A 24,633-nucleotide genomic window follows, 5' to 3' on the forward strand; every position below is an offset into this window, starting at 1 on the left:
AAGACAGCCAAAGCTAACTGATAGGTCAGATTTGCAAAGCACTCTAAAAAACTAGTAACTCTATAAAAAACTAAATAGAATTTGATGCTTTGATGCAGAGTAAGTTACTTTATGAATAAAAACCTTAATAATTAAAACATTACAGTTACAATACATCTCTACAGTAGAGATATAACCCTAACCAGAAACAAAAAAAAACAAACAAACCATTGTTGGCTCCGCATACAGACACACGGACAATACTGTGAGCTGCCACCATGTCATGAAGCATGACATATTGCTGGGAAAAAAAACAGAAAAACACAGAATAAAACAGTAGTAACAAAAACATCTACGTTTCCATGACATCTCTGCTACTGCAAGGGTGTTTTCATTTGGGTTTGTGAGCTATAAAGCCAGAGGCAGGAGACTGTAAACACATGATTGCAAACCCTGAATTAGCTCTGATCTCACACTGATGCCGTCACATAACAAAGTATAATCTGCATCACCGTGAGACAATACCACCAGTAGGAAAACTCCACTTGTCACATGCAGACATATTTAGGGTTTTGTAGCCTTTGTTATGAAATGTATGAAGATGACATTTTGAGCTTTTGGTATTAAAAGTAAAGGCCAGAGGGTCACCAAAATATTTGATTTAATCCTCTGGAAATTGTCACACACTCGTGATGCCTCAAACTCAAAATTAAATACAAAAAATGCAGAAACTCTTGTGTGAAGATGTGCAATTATATGCTTAATCTCATTGCCCTTCTCAATTACTTTAACCAGGTTCTTCCGGGTTGCAATTTGTTGAGCTCACCTTTTTGATGGTGTACAGAGAGGTAGCTGTGGATATGACCGACATGAAAACAATGGCCGCAGCATAGTAGTAATACTCATCGGCACTCCACAGGATCACACTGAAGAGCTGGAAGATGTAAAAAGGGTTGAGGACCTGCAGGAGGAAACACAGGGGAAATATTGGTTAGAAATACAAGAGGTGGAAGATTATACGTATTCTTCACACATGTTTAGCATTACCTCTTTGATAAGCAGCTTGAAAACAGAAGGCACTTTCACTGCAATTTCATTAATTCCGAAGAACAGTCTCCTGAGAAGTGAAGAATAAGAGCATCATGAGTGAAGTGCTCTCAATCAATCAATCCTAATACCCACACACTGAATACAAAATAAAAACAATACAAAACTTAAGTATGGATTCCTTCAATCTTAATATCACCAGCTTTCATTTTGTTTGTTTTGCCAATGTATGTCATTTGTCTGGAGGAGTTTCGGAAAATCAAATTTAGTTGTTATCTAATTTTGGTTACACTTGCCACAACATTTGTTTAAACACTTCTTGAGGGCTGGATATGGCCTCGACGCCAGGTACCCCCCCACTTGTGAATCTGGGAACTTTTCTGGGCTCTGTGCAAAACCTTGTCAGGGGAATTGGCCTATCATATAAAACTGCTGTAACTCACAAAAATCTGACCAGATTCACCTTCAACAGGCCTGATTACCATCCTGTATGGCTGCCTATGGTTGTGTGACCTATCCTTCAGACAGCTACCTGTACTCCTGCTGGTTCCTGGTCAGGCCTGTGCTGTGCTCCGAGTGGAGGGTGGAGCAGCTGATCTGCTGATCCTCCAGGCCGCTGTAAAAGAAATGTGGGTCAAAGGAGGAGACAATTGCACCTCACAGTGCCAACAATGAAAGCCGACCTCTTACACACACATTTGATGAAAGTTTTTCTTTTCTCGCATCTTCTTTAATCATTATTGCGGAGTACTATTATACACATAATTCAAGATATAACCCCAAACCAATTTATTAGCGTAAAAGAAGTTGTTTACCAGCAAACATTCCTGAAAATGTACCAACATAACCAAGTACATTTTTGTAAATAGTAAAAGAACCTTACTTTAAAACATTAAAGTTCTGCTCCCCGTCATTCCAATAATACGTTGTGCTATGGAAGGAAAAATAGCGAATCTGTGGGAAAAGGGGGACAAAGGGGTAGAAAGAAGAGCCAGACTTGTATTATGCCTATCTGTGACGTTGTCAACATGTCAAAGCAAGTTGTGAAGGGAGACTGAAAAGAAATCAACTTGTATAACAAAAATTACATTCAATAAAGTCAACATGAGTATTTCACAGGAGGGAATTACATGATACTTGTAAAGCATGGTTATGTAACGCATGTGTTAAAAGTGGAGTACCCACAAAAACCAGCATAACAAATGTGGGAATGTTTAATTTGGACAAGAGGAGAAGAACCAAGGCAGTATTTGCCCGATATGGAACTAACTAACCTTAGGTCCAAAACCCGCCTGTTCACTTTTAGAGGAAAGAGTTCAGGAAAAATGTTTGCATTATCAACTACTTGCTTTCTACATGAATATATTTTTGAATATGAATTAGTTCAGTTGCCATCATTGATCACTATGTGTGTGCGTTTTTTTTTTTTTTTACATCTTTTGGACCTACTCCGGCATAAATACTGAGTTTGTCAGGACCAGTAGTCCTCATGGAGAGCAAAGCCTGGTCCTAATCAGGCAGTTCCTAATTTCTGAGGAACTGGTTAAGTTTGGGGCTAGGATTTGTATTGTGGTTAAGCCCTACGCCTATTTTGTAGGTTGCTACTTGAAAACTGCACACTCAATGAAATTGGTATACATCTGCAACCACAAGGTCTATTTGAATACTCTGGGTATCATAGTAAAGGGAACACTTGTGATATTTGATAAGATGTGTAAATATCAGTACATGTTGTCACAACAACTAACCCTCCTAAAAAGAAGCACTTTCAGGATGACAATCTATTTGGAATGATGCAGCTGCAGCTCTAAACTTCTATCAAATTAAAGTACAATATGTGAACATCATCTCTGCAAAGGTTGACTTTGATCAAGTCAACAAAATGTACAGAACTGTTTGTTTCCTTTTTATTTAACTATTGGTGTTCTATAAAACAGTTTATGGCTTTGTTTCAAAGTAGACTTCTATATTTTTCCCATTCCAAAAAAGGAACACAAGGTGACTGCAACTGATCTGTATCCCAGCCGGTCGATTTGAGTGGAGGACACATTATTTGATTCATTAAAGCCACTAGAATGACACCAACATCGCCAAAATGAGGTTGACAGCAATGTCAGCCAATCTGAATCAGCAGAACACCGGCATGTGACAGGGACAGACTGCTGCAGAGATTGTCTGACCGAATGGAGCGTTGTTTTAGCTGTAAAATAAACTTTTCACGGCGAAACATCAAACGGTAAGATACATTTTACTGAAGTTGCTCAGCGAAGCGATTTCTGTTGTCTTTATTCTGTGGCCTTTATCTCTCCGGTGCTTTGGTGTAGAGTGCTTTGACGTACATCCTCAGAATCCGTGGAGTCTTTGCTTTCAATCGAGGTGTACGTTGTGTGTTCTGAATGAAGAGTTGTAGCGTTGGATCAAGAAATGTGGTGAGTTTGATATGTAGTAATTTGTTTAGGTGTTATTTGAGCTGTGTTTCTCACATTTAAAATAGGCGTATACAGTCTTGTAGCCCATATTCTGCTGTTAATTTGATGTGCAACATCACAGTCATTCATGTTTAGTGCTCATGTTTAAAGGGTTAATTGGTAATGATTAGAGATATCGCTTTGTTTAGACTGTCCAAATATTGGAAATCAGTAAGGTGTCCTGACAATAATAGCTGCGCAAACCTCTGCGTGTATGTGTAAATACAGTACATTACAAAGATAAGTGCCTACTTGTGTGGGCTGGTAGTCAGCATATCTTCTCATGAGCTCCTGAGTGGGGCTGCCTTCGGAGGGGTGAGTGGCGTGTCCGTTGGCTAGAGGTGGGGAGGAGAGAGAGGAGAAGGGGCAAGAAGAGGAAGGGGAACAGGGGGAGGTGGTCTGGGTCTCCAGGCTGTGGAAGGGGTTGCTCCCTGGGGCCAGCATCACTCGCACCCGGGCCAGAAACCAGCGCTTGAACTCATCCTAGTCAAACAAATACACAAATTAAAGTTAAACTACTGAACTTCAAGCTACCAAACGGTCATGATTTATGTGCAACCACCTAAACCTGTCCATGGATGCTTGGACAGTTTTTGAGCAATTTGTTTTTGTGCAAATAAAAGGTGGGTGATGTTGGTCATTGGTCAGAAAACTAAATCTGTTTTTGTAGACAACTGTGGTGGGCTGGTCTCAACACGCTCGACTAACTTAACTGTCATTACAATCTAAAGCATTACAGTTATAGGCATAAAGCTACGGTGAAATAATAAAGAGACAGTGCCATTGCAACTCTACATTCTACCTACCACAGAGCGCAGCAGCACCACTTCCGCATCACGGGCTGTGGTGCGGGTGCAGGTGGATTTGACGCACCACTCTGGCATCCAGTAAAGCAGTAGAAGGAGGAAGCCCCCTGTACACAGCACCCCGAGGCCCACCAGGACCAACCGCCAACGACATAGACGGTAGCCCTGCAGCTCCTAAGAGGTGAAAGCAAAATAAATAAAGCAATCTAATATTATGGAAAACAACTACTACTATTGCAAAGATGTTGAACTACAAAAGGTATTACCATCTCCTCCTCTTCCCCCTTGTTGAGAATCTTCAGGTCTTCCTTCTCCATGCTGCAGAACAATGTCAAGCCCCTTCCTAAATCACTGGAAACACAAGAGGGAAAAATGTAAAAAAAAAAAAAAAAAGGTAAACTTTCTCTACTGTTAAATAATCTCAAATAGGGCTGGGCGATTAATGGATTTTAAATCGAAATCCTAATGTTGTATTTAGTAGTTTAAAAAAATCATTAAAAAAAATCAATTAAAATAAAAAATCGGATCTGATATAAAAAATTAAAATCGGGGATTTTTAATCTCAAATGAATGAAATCGGGAAAACCCAGCTCATTAGCTGTTTGTTGTATTTAATTTGTTTTTTTTTAATGCTAAAGCCTTATTCTTAAATGGATTAAATTCATTTTAACGCAAACCTCTACACCAGGGCTATTCAACTAAAATTTCCAGAGGGCCAGCTTTTCTGAAGGCTGTCCAGCCAGTGGGTTGGTCAACCCCTGTACTAATATCTTGTGCTGCATGTACAGTAACGGATACAAATAGATACAAAATGTTATAAATTATTTAGCACTTATTTATTGAAATAGCTGCTAGTTTTGTGCTAAAAAAGTAAGTAACAAAACCACCAACATTCAGGTACAATGCAATTTGCGTATAGTGCAAAAAGGTTACAGTTACAGTACCACCTACATTTGGATAAGGCTCTTACAAAATTGGAGGTAACAATATAAACAACATTAAGGTGCAATGGCCACAAAAGGCTATTTTTGCAGAAATATAAGCAACAGCACCAATATCAGGTACAACTGCTACAGTTGGCTCTTAGTGCAAAAAATAAAAGTTACAGTACCAAAAATGCAAAATATTCTGGTACATACATAGGCTGCCTACAATCACAGCTGTACTAGTATTTGCCAAAAAGGGATCCAAAGTGTCACAAAGTGCCAGAAACAGGCGAAGCTATGGTTTTATTGACTTTTTAATAACACATTCATTATTTATGGGTTAATGGGCCGTGGGCCAGTCCAAATTGCTTGAAGGGCCTTAACTTGAATAGCCTTGCTCTACACCATAATGACAAACTGAAAAAAGTTTAATAAACTAAGTGGTTTGTGCACAACCAACGGGACAACTTCTTATCTCATTAACCATCCAAGGAGTCAGACCAAACAAACATGCCTTTACATTAGGGCCACAATGCATGCATGTTCTTCACACTTTCTGCTCAACCATGCTGTGGTGGGGGGCACCACCTCCGCACAGAAACACACACACAAACATTTGTGCAGCTATCCTATTAAGAACTCTCACGACTTCTATTTATTTGGAAAGCCAAAGGTGGAAACCCTAACCAGTTAATGCTTCACTACAATTCAAATAGCCCCAAACTCACAGTTCAGGGCCATCATAAGTATATTTTTCCCCACCACAAATGCTTACTAAGTTTAGTAAGTAGTAGTACTATTTTATATATAGATAGGTGATATCTAGATAGGAGATGGTTGAACCATGAGAGGAAGAACCATGGTATTACATTACACGATGATTTATGCTGCATCCCGATATTGTGCTTGTGCCTCTAAAATATTTTCAGTTCTTAAATCAATAATAAGGACACATGTAGAGCACACACATGAATAAAGCTTTCTGACCCCAGGTTTAGTGGAGAATTGCTGGTACACTGTGACAAAGGACCACCCTGTTGCTTCTCCACAATTCTTTATAAGACTGCCTGATCCTGTATGGCTGCCCCCTGCACTTCGATCTTATCAGCAAGCTGCACCCGGCTTGACTGTTTCTCTGGCATACAGTGGGATATTTTGCTAATGACCAAGCCCTTCCTAGTATTTTACAATAGCAGCCGTTGGCCAGCGCAAGACAGTGGGTGCAGTGCAACAAGAACATTCCATCGCCGGTCTCTGCAATGACTGGAAATACTGATACTAGGGTATAATGGTATTCTTATACACTGCTCCTGGTATGGTGATTTAGAGATAATGCATCAATAAGCAATTATCAAGTTTGTGTGTTTTTGGAACCTGAGGTTGTTATAGTTGGTTATGTTGAATTAATCTGTTCAGGTGACAGCAGGGTAATGTCTTAAAAGCTTCTATAACATCAGCGCAAATGTAACAGTTCCTCAGGCCCCTGTTGTAATAAGGAGCAACATCATAGGATACAAGTTAACCGTCAATGTAGAAGCAAGCTTATGCGGGACTTAATAAGTAATAATTTAGAAAAAGAAAAAGACAAGAAAATAGGAAGTTACATTCTTACAGGAAATCAGTGTAATCGGTCAGATATATAAATAGGGTTTTGTTGATTTTAATTCATTGAGGGCTTTTAAATGAGCTGGAGACAGAAGCGCTCTGTACTCAGCCCCTATGGGTAGGAACTATGAATAAGTCATGATACAGGAACATTAGTTATAAATAAATAAAACACCTACATCACTGCCTATAGCACAAGTCTGCAAAAAGCGCCATCATAAGTTCGACAACTATCAAAAATGTAATCAAAACAGTTGGCTATTTACAAAAAGCAAGACACAGATAGACTGATTCACACACAGAGCCCTGGAGCAAGGGAAGTTTGTATGTGATTATGGGTTCAAACAGGGGCAGTGCGTCTGTAAAAGGCGATACAGACTGGAAGCTCCGATTAAGGCTGCTTTTGGGTGTGTATATGCGTCATTATCTCGTATATGACGCTCTAAAGTTTCATAACCAACAGTTCAGCCACTGCTGACTTTTATTGTTTTCCTGGGCTCTCCAAAGCGGATCTGAAAAGTGCTTGCTAGTGACGCAACTAGGTCTCACCGCTCAGCTGGAGCAGGAGGAGGAGCTGCATCAACTGCTCTTTCTGTTGCTGCTGTAGAAACGAGCGCTAGACGCTTCCTAAGCTGCTAAACAACGGACTCAAACTCTGTCCAACCAAAGTCTGAAACAGCAACAACAGAGAGATTTTGATTGGCTCGTTTGCAGCAACTAGGAGGTTTTTGACCATAAAAACAAGAAACAAGTTATAGGACAATTCTGTGTCACCTTTAAGAAATTGAAAATTATCTCAATAGCACATTTTATGAACACTGATAAAATGTTTTGTTTTTTTCAGAACCATAGACCCTGACCTGGTATTTATGTCTGTCCTCAACAACGCATTTTGTTGGCAGTCTACCAACATTAAACAGGTAAACGTTTTAATTACCTTAAGAAGCAGGGACACGATGCCCCAGGTGGTCCTTCACCCCGTAGTTAGCTTGCTCTCTCACCACACCAACCTGGAACCCTGGGGGAAAACAAGTAATTAAAGATTATCATATAATTATTTACAACATGGTCTTACACTCTTCTTACCAAATTACAAATGATAAGCTAACCCGGGGAGGTCGTAAAAAAATCTAGAGGGACAAATTATGATTTATTAAGCTGCATAAATTATTAAATTGACAAGATAAAAATGAATTGACTTTGGATTTAATTTGAGGAGGTTGCCCTTGCTGAAAAAAAACACCATTGTGAAATAGTGAAATCTGAGATACGAAACATGTTGTGGTCTGCTTTTTTCATAATTATGGCGGAGGAATATCTGTTAAGAGTTGGAGAATTATGTCTTTGAAAATGTTTCAAAAGGCTAGGTGGTGGATACATCAGCACAAATGTGTCTTTAACAGCGTCATAGTTTAAAAGGATATCACCAGATATTCGCAGTTGTGATAGCAGGACACAAAGGGATATCAAGTCATCCCTCGTAGCGCAATTAACAAGGCTCAAAGGGCTGACATGCCATTCCACCAAAAACAACTTCAAAATACACAGCAGGGCAGTTTCTGTATTAGGCCTAGTCCAAGTGGTAAGGCAGTTAGGATAAATGGGCTCATTAGTAAGGGTAGGACCTACATTATTGGGTATGTGCCCAAGAGCTTCAATTAAATTTTTTTTTTTTTTAAACTGCCTTAATATCATTGCTAGAAAACAATCACCCATTAATCCCTCAATTAAACTCAAAATCGACACAAGCCACATGGAAAAGACAGACATAATTTATATGCAGACCGACATACTATGGTTTCTCCAGGAGTGGGTATGACTTCAGAGATATTTATAGTTTACTCAAGCCTAGCCAAAAGCCACATTGTTGTCTCCTACTTGATTAGTCATCTTATTGTAGTAACAAACAATGCTTAGCTTGGGGGGGGGGGGGGGGGGGGAATATATATATATATAAGAAAACAAAGCAACATTTAAAATGACGGTAAATTTAGGGTTGTTACAATAACCAAAATGAGAAACCGCAAGTGTAACAAGCTAATCTCGGTGGATGGCAAGCAACCACATGTGACAGAATGTGACATCACCTATGTGTTTATCTGTGAGAAAAGCCAGTGAGGTGACCATAGCACAGTTCCATTTATCATGGAAAATAAGGCAACGTAACTTGAGTTAAGGACTGAAAGTTTTCTGAGCGGTGCTTGACGTGGGAAAAAAACAAGTGCCAGTACTTCCATTATTCATATTATACATGTATAAATGTCTGTTGGTATTACTTATTATTTATGGACTCGTTTTTCACATCTTGCCAACGTATATTTAGATTATCTTTAACACTTTCACAACAATACAACTAAACATTAATGAAAAGTTTTTAACACTTTTAATAGATATGGCTTCTTCCTTTAGGGCACATGTGTCAAACTCAAGGCCCAGGCGCCAGATGTGGCCCGCCACATCATTTTATGTTTCCTGTGAGGTCTTTGCTGCTTTAAGGCGGGTTGACCATAAACTACATTTCCCACAATGCATGGTGATTGTGTTACCCATAAAGTGCAGTGTATCATTGTATATGCATCATGCGACGAAGGAAATTGAGATTGAAATATCCACAAATGATCCCGAAATGTCCATGAAGAGAAAGATTGCTGCAGATGGAAGGCAGTTTCAAGAAAGATGGGAAGGCGAATACGTTTGTGCTTCAAGGAGAAAAACCGGTACGTCTTTTGTGCTATGAGGCGGTGTCGGTCGTCAAAGAGGAGGATCTATGTCTGCATTTTGACACCAAACAAGGAGCCAAGTATGCCAAAGTTAGCCTTGAAGGAAAACAACAAATTGTCAAAGAATTAAAAGGCAAACTGCGATCGCAGCAGAATGTGTTCACAACAGCCATAACCTAAAAACAAGTGGGAGTGAAAGCCAGCTTTATTGTGGCTGAAGAAATCACCCGTGCTTCAGTCTTTTTCTGAGGGTGCGTTTAAATTTATTCGGTCTTACAGTTACATTTGGCCATTTGAAGGCAACCATTATGCTGATGTGTCCCTCAGTGAAAATGAGTTTGACACCCCTGCATAAGGGTTCGCCACAGCAGACGGGTTAGGGTTAACCTGTTAGATCCTGTTCTTGATTATTGTTAGTTTTAACTTATAATTATTAAATAATTCAAAAGTGTAAAGGTTATTTAATTATGATAGCACCTAGATTTATCCTCAACCTCAATTTAATTTGCAAATATGTCAGTCCTATGTTGACCTCACTCAAATGTTAATCTCATCAAATGACAGCAGAAAAGACATTTGTCTTTTTTTACCAAAGCAAAATAGAAAAGACTAGACATAGTCTCCTTTTGATTGTTGTCCTGTTCAACACAGACAAGGAAAAATGAACAATGAGCCATGACCTTATGACAAAAGTCTATAATTCATGGAAACATTTCGAGGAAAAAGTGTTTTGCTGCCATCGTGTTCTGCACTCAATGTGCTTTGTTTATCACTTCCCCTCCCACCCATGGGGAATCATAATAATTGAGCTTTGTTCACCATCATGGACCTATCAAGTTTTTTGATTACCGATTATCAATTGTTGGCAACTATAGACAATGTGACTAAATGGACAATTCTGTTAACTACTTGCCTACTGAGAAAACATGACATTGTATTTCACATTCATAAATATATAACATATACCACAGCCACCACACATTTATTTTGTTTATGAATGGGGCAGACCCTGATTGGCTGACAGTCCTGAGTATATGTCAAAGACAACCCTCTGAAGACCAGATACTTGTATACAAAGGGCCCCTGAAACTAAACCAACAAACTAGCTGGAACCTGAAGGCCTGAACTACAGTGCACCATAGTAATAGCATCCAATATCCAGTACAAAGGCCTTAGCTAAATGAGATGGAGTTGTGACTGGAGATCCAGTAAGGAGCTATTAGTGTGTGGGAAACTAACAATAAGCAGTGTCAGAGTCGAACACTTTTCCTATCTGCAAAACCACACCGGGGTGCATCCCCCATTGTGTTTAAAGGGAATTCCTCCTACACTCTACTATTAAATTCTGCATGTCAGTGTGTGCAGCTGTGGGATATACAGGCCCCTTTGATGTAAGGCATCATATTGGAATTAATGCCTAACCCTAGAACAGCACGCATCAAGCCTAGTCTGACAAGAAACTAGAAGGAAAGTGCTGGGAAAAAATTATTTTACAGATCAAAAGGTGTGCTGAACTTTACTTTAAGTCACACCACATGCTCTGGATTAACAGTAGCATCTACTCATGCGTCACTTTGCAAGAGATTTAAACATTATACTTCAAACGGGTTATTGGTACATATATGACCCGGCATGGAATAAAAATGTATACATTGATGTAACTGTTTCTGTTATTTTCATTTTATTGAATATTTCACTTTATTTCATTTCAAAGTTATATTACAATCCTATATGTCCTGGTTAAGAACTGGCTGAAGGAACTGGGCAATTGCAATGAAATACTTTGAGACGATTGATCTTCTCAACTGGCCAGTGCGACAGAGCATTTTTGGATGATGTGCGTCTAGCATGTTACAGCACATTTTCAGCTGCAACTATTTGTTGTGCAGCATCTCATCCAGTATGACAGTTAGTTCCCCAGTTAGTAGACAATATAATCAAAAAGTCAACATAGTAAATAGTGACTGAACGGGTTTTTTTTTACAGCAGGAGCAACAGCATTAATGCGCGGGTGGAAAATATTCTACACTGTACTACTTCATTTTGGGCTCAAAAACTTGGCTGTAATGTCCATGATTGACCGTCAAGGCAGTGATAATAAAAATGAGGGACAAAAAAAAAAATCTTGCGGCAGAGAAAACTCTCCGCTGGCATGGATGTGTCGCCAGACAGCTCAGGTTTTTGAAACTGCGCTCGTTAGGTGTCCACCAGAATGCAGGATCTTGACTTGGTGAGATGCCGTCTTCATTTGTGTAGCGCTTGTGTTGTGCCCCCCACCCCGCCCTAAACATAAGCGCAAGCACGATTGCACTGCGGACACGCACACAAACGCACAGCCACTTGAAACTGCTGTTGTCACCATGTAGGCTAACGTTACAGGTGACTGGCCACACACTCATCCTGCAAACCAGCGTTTGAGCACCACAGACAGCGGCCGAAGCTCCATAGTTACCTTACAACCCGCTCCAGCTATTCCATTCACAAAAACAGGTTGGTGACTCGTCCTCCTCAACGCACGCACCATCACCTGAGACTGCAGGGAGCCTGGACAGCAGATTCACCTTTTCATGCACAGCAACCTCATTGGTCATGAACTTTAGGTGTTTGTGACATTTCAACTTTTTTTTTTGGTCTAGGTGCGCATGTGTTTGTAGATTACTTTGTCGAAAAAAAAGTCCCATCCCTAGTTTCAAGTGAAAGTGTGTGAAAATAAAGCTTTAATATCTGTGGTCAGCGCTCTTGTTACAGGGAAGCAGTCAAGATATTAAGGCCTGGGAACCATGGACAGCGTGCAGTCCATCTGCAATACAGTGTTCATCTAATTCTACAACTCTGTTCTCAGGTTTGCATCGATGTGTTAAATTTTACATTCGTTTCCATTTTCATCAAGTGTTCTCCAATCTACAGATGTGGGCCGCTGGCTTGTCCTTGTCTTGTTGGAGGCAAACTGCTACACCAGCACTTGAAAGATCGGTTTATCCATCATGCCGCTCTCGGGCAGCCATACTAAACAGTGCTGGGCTGAAGGGAGGACCTCTACCATGTCAGAGTATTTCTCATCTCCACTCTGACACAACACTGGCAGGCTTTCTATCACATTTAGCGTTTTAAAGATCCCCTGTGAAAATTCTTGAGGCACTGACTCAAAGGCCCAGAGAAGTTCAAAGGTGAAAAGGGCAAGTTTCCTATACACTGTAGATACACAGACATGCAACATGAATTAAGAAAGTTAAAAGTATCTTGAAATGCAAGTCAGTTTCTAAACCACATTAAAAAGTAAACTTGTTTGCCCCAACACAGGTAAGTACACAAGTATAATAAAAGCATGGGACTATGCCACAGTGGTTACACATTCATATCTTTCACTTCTGTTCCATTCTCAAATTCAGCAGCAATGGGTAGATTCGCTGACTGAGTGGTTCGCATCATGTCGTCATGATAGAAAACAGTGCAGACGCTAATCGGACCTGATACAGTGATGACAGTGAGCATTTATTCCCATTGTAAACAAAAGCAATTAGTGGGTGTTTGTGGGGCTTCCTGGCCTGGGGAAGCCTCTTCCAATTTAGACAGGACAGACAATTATTTACATTATCATATTCTCAACCAAACATTAGCCAAATAACAAATTAATCAATTAGTTGTTGGTCATAAAATGTTGAAAAATGCTGACTGGTGTTTCCCAAACCAAATGTCTTGTTTTAACCACAAAGCAGATTTATTCAGTTTAAATGATTTTTTGTTAAACGGGGCAAAAAAACAACACTCAAACGAATTAATCAATTATCAAAATAGTCAACTTGTAATGATATCAATATTCGACTGTCTCTTTGACTGCAGCACCAACACAAACCATGCAGTTATGGCACTTTACCATTATAGAGTTCTAGCACGAATTGACTTCCATTACTTCATAGTACCTTCTCAGCGTGGACACCATATCACGGCTGCACAAAACTGCTGTGACATTGTTTTATACACGACACAAATAAGCCCCATCCAGTTTTCTCTGGAACCTCTCATCAGCCACCGAATGCGGGAACACTTGCACCTTGTCGATGGACCGTGGTGTATTTTTGTGGACATCAGCAACATACACTTGCCGTAATGCTCTTGCTGGCTTTCAAAAAAGGTGGGTTGGTTAGTTCTGTTGGACATGACTCTTCCAGTGACGACCATCAGGCCATTCAATGGCCAGCGGTCTGTCGAAGTCACATTTTAATATCTGGTACCAATAAAAAGCACCAGGTGCTATACCTAAACTATTACAATAATATCTTTCAGTCCTTAGATAAGAAGAAGCTTACCCAGAACGCTGCTTACATTTTTATTAAGTGATTGCTTTGATTTGAAACCTGGGAGTGGTTTTCCAATGTTCTGGGTGTAAATGATTTCTAAGAACACAAATCTACCAGGCAATTACAAACCAGAAGTGCAATGTATATCTGTTAAGGCTGCGTATTGGCAGGAATCTGGCAATATGATGCATATTCCAATTCAGGGGTGACAATACCTATAATAATGTCTATTTTAAGAAAACTCACAGAAAAAGAATGTGATATGCATATATGTTCAGTGGAAAGATGTGGAGATAGTAAAATACATTATCAACTACCAGTGTCAAGAATATTTCCATATATCCATGCAGTGCATCAACGTATTATATTATTATATAGTATTATGACATGTAAGAACAACATATATTAGTGTATGGACAATGATTTATTGATTAATCAATTTAATGTTTTTATAATAAATCCAAGTTCCCTGTTGTTGTTTTTGTAGCTTCTTAAGTTTAATATTTTCCAGTTTATTTGCTTTTATAACAAATAAATCATTAAGACTGGATATTTTTGGTTTGTAGACAAAACAAAACATTTGAAAACATAATTTTGAAGTTTAAAAAACAAAATTCATGACATTTTATGGACCAAATAATTACTCCATTAATCGTAATTGTTAGTTACAGCCCTACTTAAATGCCGACATGCCCATATTGTTAAAAATTTCTGACCTAAGAGGCTTTGCAGTTATGTCACCATTTTTACCCATCATCAATGGCCAGTGGATTTAAGATTTGGGCAGTTCCTGGTATTGCCCTGGAAAAACTTCCCAACAAGAGTTGCAGGATTACCATCCACCTGGGTTACACTGAAGAGCTCTTTTGTATTTGCCATGTATAATGCCCTTGCTCAACTATAAACCAACTGCAAACATTTTTACTTGTCAATCATTTACATCCAAAAACATGACACAATAAGGCTGAGGTTAAAGAAAAAGCCAGGTGTTAACAAGTAAAGAAACTGTCTGAGAAGAGACGTGTTTAGAATCTAAAGGTCCTACAGTGGTGCTTTTTGGTCAGTTAGATATAACTGCATATAGTGTACGAAAAGAAACTATAATTATAAAACTTCTTTATTAGGGGTGGGGAATCTCTTGGCAACTCACGATTCGATTCGATTACGATTCAGAAGTCAACGATTCGATTCTAAACCGATTATCGATGCATCTGGATGCATCCTGATGCATCTCGATGCATGGTAGTGCCCCCTCATCTGGTGCAGACAGCCCTTTTATTTCTGCGCACCACCCCTGCGCTGTTCTCTTCTCCCTCTCCTGCGCCGTTCGTCGCTCCTGCATCTCCAAGCGCTCATTTGATTTTGATTTGATCTAAAGCAGACTGGATCATTTCTCTACGTGTTTTATCCCCACATAAAAACAATGATCTTTATGACGAGGATGGAGTACAGTCGCGATGAAGTGCAGGTGATCCGAGTGAAACTGAGTGGTGACAGACTCTGAAGAGCAGAGCGCACCTTTCATCCTTTTCACTCCGTGGTCTTAATCTTTGTGAAAGAAGACGATTTAACGCTGCAATTACGGGAATAACAGATGCATCAGATGAGCTGATGTCTTTAGTTAACTGCTCAAAGAGAGAGAATGCTCTCTGGTGTGAAGTGAATGTCGCGGGGAGTTCATAATCTGTGCCGCACGCAGCCAAGTTTCACTTTTGCGCAGAGACTTTCCAGCGTTTAACAGATGCTGTTCCACTGTGAACTCGCTCTGTTTCGACCGCCGAATTATCGGTGCATCCCTAAATATAATATCTTTATTGACAAGAACGATGTAACCATAATAATGACGCACTTGATAGTGTGACTTGGGTTTCAATCGGCACCTGGACAAGCGTGCGCTGCGCGGATTACATGGGGGAACGTGCGCTTTTGTTCCCCGGTATAGAAAAAGCAGAGGTGTATAAAAAAAATCTATTTTAAATAAATAAACAAGCAACGCAAAGCCTGGCGGCCCACTAGGCTTATAATACACTGGGGGAAACCCTGGCTCTGCAGCGAGCGAAGTGAACAGAATGTTGCAGCAGGCGAAGTACTTTTTTTTTTTTTTTTTAATTCCGATTATTAACTTATCCGCATCGATTCGGAATCGTTCTAGATAGAATCGTGATGCAACGAAGAATCTATTATTTTTCCCACCCCTATTCTTTATTAAGCCTGATCAGATTATATATTAAATCTGAGACACCAAAGACTGTGTAATATATAACCTCTATGTTAAAGGCTAGCAAGACATAAATGAGTAGTTAACTTGCTCAAGGTTAACCGCATCAATTGTTTTCCAAAATAAAATCATGTGAGACACATCTACGAATATTGATGTACAACTTTATTTGTAACTTGGATGAGTTCATCAGAAATTTTGAGTAAAATTTGCATTTTTGTGTGGCACAAAAGTAATATAATGTTCACAGCAAAAGGAGAATATCAGTAAGGTCAGATTTATTCTTTTTAGGCATCCACAAGTCCACAGAGGTACACTATGGCGATGTAAATGTCATCATCAGCCCATATTTATGATGATATGGATGTAGTTAAGCACCCAAACATTTCATGACATTGTTGTCAGAAAAGATGACGACAACCAGAAAGGTTATGCAGAGAGATCTACCAGTACTCACAGGTAAAGTTCAACACTTACTACATGGGGATATAAATGGGGGTGAACTTCTGGTGAGAAACTGTCACGACTGAGGTTCAATGTATGACCGAGTACACTTGCATAGACTAGACCGACACCGGGTTTAATGAGTAAAACCAAAGGAATTTCCATGCAACAAATACATCTACAGCCACGAGTAAACCAGCCACAAGTTTGTGACACAATATGCAAGTTGAAATTTAGAAAAAGCAACTGCATGCTTCAAATCACAGTATTGTTGGTCTTAAAACCATAAACTTTGTATTTGAATTTGGGACCACCTGGGACCCCTTCATAGAACCCTCGGGGTCCTGAGATCTGCTACTGATAACCATTGTTCAAACTACTACAGATGGGCTAACAGATATCAGATGTCACTGACGGCTAGACCAGGATATTGTAAATGTGATGATACTGTCACTTAGCTCCCAGAAGGTGTAAATCTTTGAGGCTAAAATTATCCCTAAAGCAGTTTAAGAAGCACCTACATGGCCATATCTTCTTCAAATATGTTCAGATTTCCATGAGTTAGACATTGTTGAAAAGCTTAGAAATCACAATTTCAGAATATGTACATAACTCAAAATGCCCCTTGGCCCACTTTTTCCTGTGTCTCTAGTGGATGAGCACATATGCGTCCAACTCTTTCATACGGAACACACAAAGTAAGGAGAAGCCCTCAGACCTTTGTGTTATAAAGCACCAAACAAGTGTGTGAGAAAAGTGTGTAATAAACAGCTTTTCGTGGCTGCTTCCAGTCTACTATTGAAATAAAATTTATACCACTGATTCTTGAAACTTAGGCAAAAACATGTCCCACTTACAAAAGTGCTAATTATGTTGCAAATGAATAAGATATTCATGAATAAAAAGGATCAACGTCATAATCAGGGAGTCCTTTGCACATATGTAATGTTCCTTTATAGGTTTATTTTATATTTATTTTTATTTAATTATATGCTGGCCCACTGCCTGCAAAATCAGTTGTCCTCAGATAAAACTGAAACAACACTTCAGCATTTGCAGTTTAACTGGGGAAACGGAGGTTACAGCAGACCAAAGGCTCAATGTGTTGACTGGTACAATATATGTATATCACTGATTCTTGGGAATTTGACTAAAGGGTCAATGACGTGACGTGATTTGTTTGTGTCCTATGGTTTACATTTAAAAAGGTTTACATTTTAAAATAAACTCACAAATTACTTGAATACATTCTCTTTTTGAAGACCTAGTCTAACAGATAATGATTTAAAAACACTAAATACATATTAGACCAAATAAATTAAAAATCATTTGCTTTATATTGTGACTAATGGTGTTGACAAAAACAAAATAATAACTGAAAAACGCCTATTTTATGAAAAAAAAAAAAATACAATACAATACAAAATGAGGAGGTTGCACTGGTACATTGCTGAACAGCCACAACCTTATAATGATATACCTTCAGATTTTGTACTTTATGTAACTTTTATTTTTCAAAATTAAAATCTGTTTTAGCCAAATTCCCAAGAATCAGTGATACATATATTGTCCCAGGAATTGTGTTGTTGTCAGTCCACACATTGCTCCTTTGGTCTGCTGTTTCCTCTATTTCCCCAGTTAAAATGCAGAAGCTGAAGTGATGTTTCAGTCACATGATTACTACACACACACTACTGATCACCCTTTAAAGGCTTTAATTAGCCCGAGAAAGACGTGCTATTGTAACTTATCCTGGCTAGGAGAGCACTGGGGAGATAGCCTATATATGCTTTATACTTAGCTGAATGTGCGGTACATTACTCACACATCTCTTATTTTATTTATTTACATTAACCGGCTTTGGACCAGCGTGTAATTCTTTAATTGGGTTATAGGTGAGCGGCTACATGCCCCGGGAAGCCAGGTTAGCTCTTCATCAGGAAGACGGCTAACTGGCTAACGTTAGCCAGGCTTCATTGTTAGCGTGCTATTCGATGGCTAGCTTAATAACAACGTCCATGCGTCTCCCGTGGTTGCGGTGGCTCTGTGTGTCAGACTGCAGACCGTTTCAGTCGCAGTCCGGTGTGATTTTTCCACTCTTACCGCAGAAAGGCGGACAGCTGACGTCTACACACATTCATTCACACACATACACGCGCGCGCGCGCGCGCACACACACGTACACACAGGAGAGACAGACACGCTAACATTACAGCTTTAGCCCAGCTTGGTAGCAACCAAACACATGGGTCATGATGACAGCGATGAAGGCGAACCGCGAGCATAATTCATCCAAAAACACACTCACCCAGAACCACCTGGTCTCTCTTAAGATCACCTTCGAATCATAGTGAGACGTGAGTCGCTGTTATCTGAAGGAAAACGTCGCTGAAGCGGAAAACGGACTGAGTTTGGTTGAAAAATGTTGTCGCAGCGGCGGCGGCAGACAGGCGGAGCACAGATCTGCTGTGTTGACAGCTCAGCGGGACAGACGGAGTACTACAGCGGCAGTGAACTGGCCTGAACTGGCTGCCTGACGGCAGGAAGTGACATAAACTGAAATCACGGGCGTGAGGATGGCGCCCATTACTTACGTATGACCATATTACATCTGCTGTATACGAGTAAACTCGTTCACTTTCACCTGTTATTGACTGTTTCTGCTCAAACGGCACCTGATGTTGACATACTTTTGCTTAATCAGTGTCAGTACAGTTTTTGTTTAAAGCAAAAACATTTTCTGCCACTTTGTACATCTACTCATAGACAAACATGAGTTGGGGCCCCCTGTACTGTGATCATGGGCCCCATTCAAAACACTTAACCCCACCTTCCCCTCAGTGGCGTGCACAAACAGTTGGACGGGCAAGGGCACAAATTAAAAGGGCACCTACAATCATTAAGATATAATTTGCCCTCATTCTCACACACCTGTGTATACCTATACATATTGACATTTTCTATACAGCACTGAATATAATACTGCATCAATTTCTTGAAAAGCACTCCCTTATTAACACTATCTTTTTTTTAATATATATTTTGCTTTAGAGGCCACATATTAATGGCAGCCAGTAGGGAACTTCCTTGTGTTTTTACCACTCCAGAAGGCACTTTTTGTCCACGAGGCCAATTTGTTTTCCTACTGCTTCCGTCTACAGAAATTACAATTTTTGAGAACCCCCTTTACATTAAATGCCAATAACAGCTAGTCTAGTTAGTAGTACACTAAAGCATGTCTGAATTATTAATGCCTGAACAGCTCATTTATGGGCTATTGATTTCAATTATAGGCTGGCATGAGGTACAGTGATCTAGTTTGATGCCATTGTCACTAGTCACTTTGAAACTGATTTCCTGAGCTATTGGAAATTGGCTAAATGTTTCTTTAAGGTTAAATTGTATATTACACATGAACAATAAGGCAAACATACTATATACAAATATTACAAATGGCTTAAGCTCCAGTTTGTGTTGCAAATTTCATGAGTTTAGGGAAATTAAAGCACCAGAGGCCACTATAGCCGCTCTAAAAATGTACCAATTGTAAACATTGGAATCAATAAAGTATGTCTATAGCCATAATTTCATTGTGCAGTTTCGTGTGCAACAACAATAAAGTTGATTACCTTTCCTTAAGCAGAGTGGTACAACATGTGACAATAAAACTTTGTGCAAAATCATTCTCAAAACAATCTATGAACCATTTTACAATTCTTTATTCAGTAACCACTAGCTAGGGTATTCATTAATTTCTTGCTTGTTTAGGATTTTGCATTATCCCAAGTACTCCCCTTTCACTTCTTGCAAAGTGAAGAAAATGTCCTGTGTCCTTAATTGATCCACTATCTTCTTGTGTCCTTTGCACTGGAGTGACGTCAGCCCCAGAAAAACAGACAGGCTCATTCCACACTGCTGCTTCGGATGTGCTAATCCTTGCTCTCGACCATGTACGAAGTAGTTTCAAGATGGTACAAATTATTTCTGCCCATGTTACACAAGACTAACGTAAGAACTACGATTGCCTGATTACTAGAAAAAGATTGATCATGAACAACAACAAATTAAGATCAAATCATCTAAAGTTATGTTGATCAAATCCATTAAACAATAGAATGGAATCGAATTCATGTATTCAGGACAAATAAAGTGTCGAGTAACTGCTGCTGCTATCAGCGATCTCTTTGTTAGACATTAGTTGTTTCCCAGTCATTTGTCTTAAATAGACATGTCATTTGAGGAAAGGTAACAGGAAGGAGTAAAATGTGCTTCATAACTTTGCTTTAATCTGTGTATTGTTTGGTTATCAGGCCTTAGGAAGTCCCCTCAGTTGAAATGGCCTGCTTATTTGCTCTAACATCATCCTGTAAAGCTCCAGAGCAGCCAGATGGACAGAAGTCTCAGGGATGATGGAGAGGACAGACAATAGCTTGCCGTCCAGTCTGGCTCTTATCGTCAGTGCTGGCCCTTTTCCAGGTCCAGCCCTGATAACCCAGGTCGACGAGCAAAATACAGGATATGCCCCAATAACCCGGCAAGGCAACAGGGGAGCAATATTGTTTTATTAGTGGGGGTCTTTTCCGAGAACCTTCTAAAAGGATGTCAGAGGGCAGAGTTTTGACATTAACTCCAGCTACACAGCTACAAGTTAAAGTCAAAACTACTCAACCAGCCCACACCCTGATTTTCACAATCATTTTACAGTTAATCATACACACACACACAAGAAAACAGATAACGGGTCAATGTTTGCAGGCTTTATTGCCTCTCAAATTAAAGCAACATATGTTATATCTACTATATAACTTATTACAAACTGAAAGAGACAGTCCTTTGTCACTTTGCCAGGCTTACAGTGGTGACACCCTCTTGTTTCCCTGGCGGGATCTTTATTGGGAGTCCAGACATGGTACAGGTGCAGAAATGTAAGGGGTTGGGGTTGGCTGGACATTGCTGAAAGGGGAACTCGTCATTCTGCAGTTGTATTGATGTTTTCCACTGGCTGTTTGCTTCTTCAAAATCCCACTGGAAAATATGGATGATATATAGCATCATCAATGACATTTAAAGTGCCATTGAAAATCTCCACTGTGTAACGTTGGTATTCTTAGCCTTATTGTACTTTAAACAAGGGTCTTGCTTTACGGCAGTTGCCATGTTTCTAAAACATCCTAAACACACGGCATTTCACGCTTGAAGCAGAAATACTACGTAAATGAAAAATGTCTCTGACCACATAACCCTGACGCATAAACCAATCAGACTGGGGGAATCAAAAAGTGGAGTTCTTACATACTTGCTGGTGTTTGAAGGCCATGGTAGTTTTGCTGATGTGTTTGAGAAAGGGAAGCGTGAGGGAAGTCCTTGATTTACTGCATTCTACAGTCTTCCTACTAATTGTAACCAATTCTTACACAATGGACCTGAAAGGCTTATAAATATGTTAAGGCTAATTGACTAAATTATGATAGTGCTTAAGTTTGCAGACGACCTCATCTCGTCTTATATAGAGATATCCTTCATCTTACACTTTGTTGCAGCTTTTCAGGTGTACAAAACAAGCACACCTCTTCAGTGACATCATTGTACGGGCACATCGAAGGTTCTTGGAACCAAAGAAGTCTTGCAAAAGTTTGTGCCGAAACCCAGGCAGAAGGAATAAATGAATGGATGTCCAATAGTTTGAATGACAAGGACGAAGACAGACAAGAAGAAAAGTGGAACATTAATTGGAAAACAACATTTCAAGAGTCTCACAATTCAAAAAACAAAGAACACTGAGGAATACGAAAAATAAGAAAAGCTCAAAGAGATACACCATCTGTTATCTCCCTTGAAAATTACATAATGTGTAATAGTATCTTATAAATGTGAACTGTTTATGTAATTTAATTTTTTTGGGAAAACAACAATATGCATTTCCTTTCTGAGGCCCTGACCCTCGTCTCTTTCTGGTTGTTGACATATTATACTTGAATTATTTTAATGTAAGAGCCAATCAATGGACTCTTGAATATGAAATATGATAGTTTTATACACCGTTTTATACCCACCCACACACACAGTTAAATTCCAGGCTACAAGCCATCACACAAGAGACTGTAAACATCTCCTAAAATAGCAGAGGGTAGCACTGCCCCCCTATAGACAAGGCAAGCATTTTTGCACTACTTCCTAGGCAGACCAGCCCAGCCCACTGTTGGTCTTTAATCAAAGATCCTTTACAGTAGAACAATTGGGCCATGCATAAGGCAAATCTCAAACAATTCCACCTCTCACTGTACCCTTCAGTCACTTCCCTCCACCCCCCACCTCAGTCTCACCCCAGCAAAGAACCGGCACTCATGGCACAATAGACAATTCAAGCTGCGGTCAGTCCAGTCAGCTACGACTGCTCAGTTTAGACAGACAGCATTCAAAATGTTTTGTGGTTTTATCATAATCTGTGATTATGGAGTTATTGTGAAAAGAAAATTGAATTCATGTTCTAAGAAAATACTAAAATTGTTCACGAGCACTGTGATCTGGAGTCTCTCCATTTTGTCTAGGTTCTGCTTTGAAACATATAACACTTTAGGAACCTCTGAGTTTATTGTAAAAGTTCTCTGTACATTAAAGGCTGGACTTCACTAAGACAAACTGTGTTCTTAAATACATAAACTGCAGAACCGCAAGCTTCAGGCTAAATGACATCCTCCATGGCCTGTTTTTCTACAGTAACACAGTAGTGGAAGGAATGACAATTGTACTAATGCAAATAATCAAGGCTGGTTTTGCAACGAAGCCAATATCTTGTGGGCACAAAAACCTGATCCTCATTAACATTTTAACCACAAACCTGCACAAACACGCCCTTATAACACAAAACACAATAAATAAACATCCGGACTCTTCTTACAGGACACTGTAAACACATTGCAGCAGCTCATGTGCCATCTTCACTGTTACTTCTTCCTACAAGTTCTTTGGGTTCTTGGAAGTTGTACCCCTCCAACAGGACTAAAGGCCACTTAACTACACCACAAAAACCTGCTACATAAGCCAAGCTATCTATAAAGCAAGTTGTGTGTCTGTCTGTGACGGGCATATCTCGCTGACTGTTAGTCAGATCTGAGTTAGACGGATCCAAAGACTTTGGATATGGGTTGAGTATGGCCTGATGGTGTGCATCCTGGATTTTTTTGGAGGAATCTTAATTTTTGCTGATTTATCACACTACACCAGGCAGGCAGCGGCTCATCAGCAGCAGCTGTGCTGTCTGGAGCGGGGAGGTGGGAGTGAAGAGGCTGTCCTCAGGGTGGGTGAGATATTTTCACAAGGTTCACCACAGAACATGGTGTTATACTGAAACGACAAGGTGTCCATTCACCAATAAGCAAGCGCACATTAATTTTGCATTAGCATGCTACTACCTTGCGGCTAATTTGGCGAACCGGTTTCCAATAGTAAGCTAGCGAGGCTACGATTCGCATTAGCGTAGGGCTAACATAATACAAACATTGTGCAACCTCATTAGACACAACCTAATTTTTTACATTTTCGATTAGCATTAGTGTAGCTAGCTGTTGTGACTGCATTGTACCTAATGAGGTTGCACAGTGTTTGTATAATGTTAGCCTTTACGTTCCTTATCAGCATTGCCGTAACTGAAAAATCTTCTTCCGCTCCCACTACAGGAATACATACTTCCTACGGGCACTGCACTAGTCTATAAAAAGCCAATTCATTAAGAAGGTATAATTTGTCACTGCAGTTCACACAGGCTGCTATGTAAACAGCAGGTAAATCATTCACAGCAGTTATGCTGCATAACTTCTGCATTATCTCTCCTCCTAGAGGCCTCCTAAAATGTATGTGTACTTTTCAACATGTACCACTGGGAGGTGAACTCAGGAGTGTTATGTCCCCTCCAAGTGGTAAATGTTGAAAAGTACACATACATTTCACAAATACTTTAAAAAGTCACTGTTCACCTTGAAAACATTTACTTTGTTTTCAACATGCAACTCCACCAATGCAAGAAGAATTTTCTGTGGAGACCAGGATTGCTTTAAAGCGAAAAGTGGTGCTGCAGAAATGTGTCCATGGCTAAATGAATCACAATATCAAATGCAGTAAGCAC

General features: G+C 39.7%; 1 protein-coding gene across 1 annotated transcript in view; it reads right to left on the minus strand.

Moving 5' to 3' along the window:
- The window catches only part of atp13a3 (ATPase 13A3), a 30,745-nt gene extending 11,832 nt beyond the window's left edge, over positions 1-18,913 (minus strand). Inside the window, exons 1-10 of the mRNA XM_083888784.1 lie at positions 18,820-18,913; positions 7,769-7,849; positions 4,567-4,651; positions 4,301-4,474; positions 3,747-3,977; positions 1,910-1,980; positions 1,559-1,642; positions 1,027-1,096; positions 806-940; positions 208-280 (exon numbers count right to left, since the gene is read on the minus strand). Coding sequence (XP_083744910.1) covers positions 208-280; positions 806-940; positions 1,027-1,096; positions 1,559-1,642; positions 1,910-1,980; positions 3,747-3,977; positions 4,301-4,474; positions 4,567-4,617 — 889 coding nt within the window. The 5' untranslated portion in view covers positions 4,618-4,651; positions 7,769-7,849; positions 18,820-18,913. The remainder of the gene's footprint in view (positions 1-207; positions 281-805; positions 941-1,026; positions 1,097-1,558; positions 1,643-1,909; positions 1,981-3,746; positions 3,978-4,300; positions 4,475-4,566; positions 4,652-7,768; positions 7,850-18,819) is intronic.
- Positions 18,914-24,633: the final 5,720 nt, after the last annotated feature.

The sequence above is a fragment of the Microchirus variegatus genome, assembly GCF_963457635.1.
Source record: "Microchirus variegatus genome assembly, chromosome: 4".
Lineage (NCBI taxonomy): Eukaryota > Metazoa > Chordata > Actinopteri > Pleuronectiformes > Soleidae > Microchirus > Microchirus variegatus.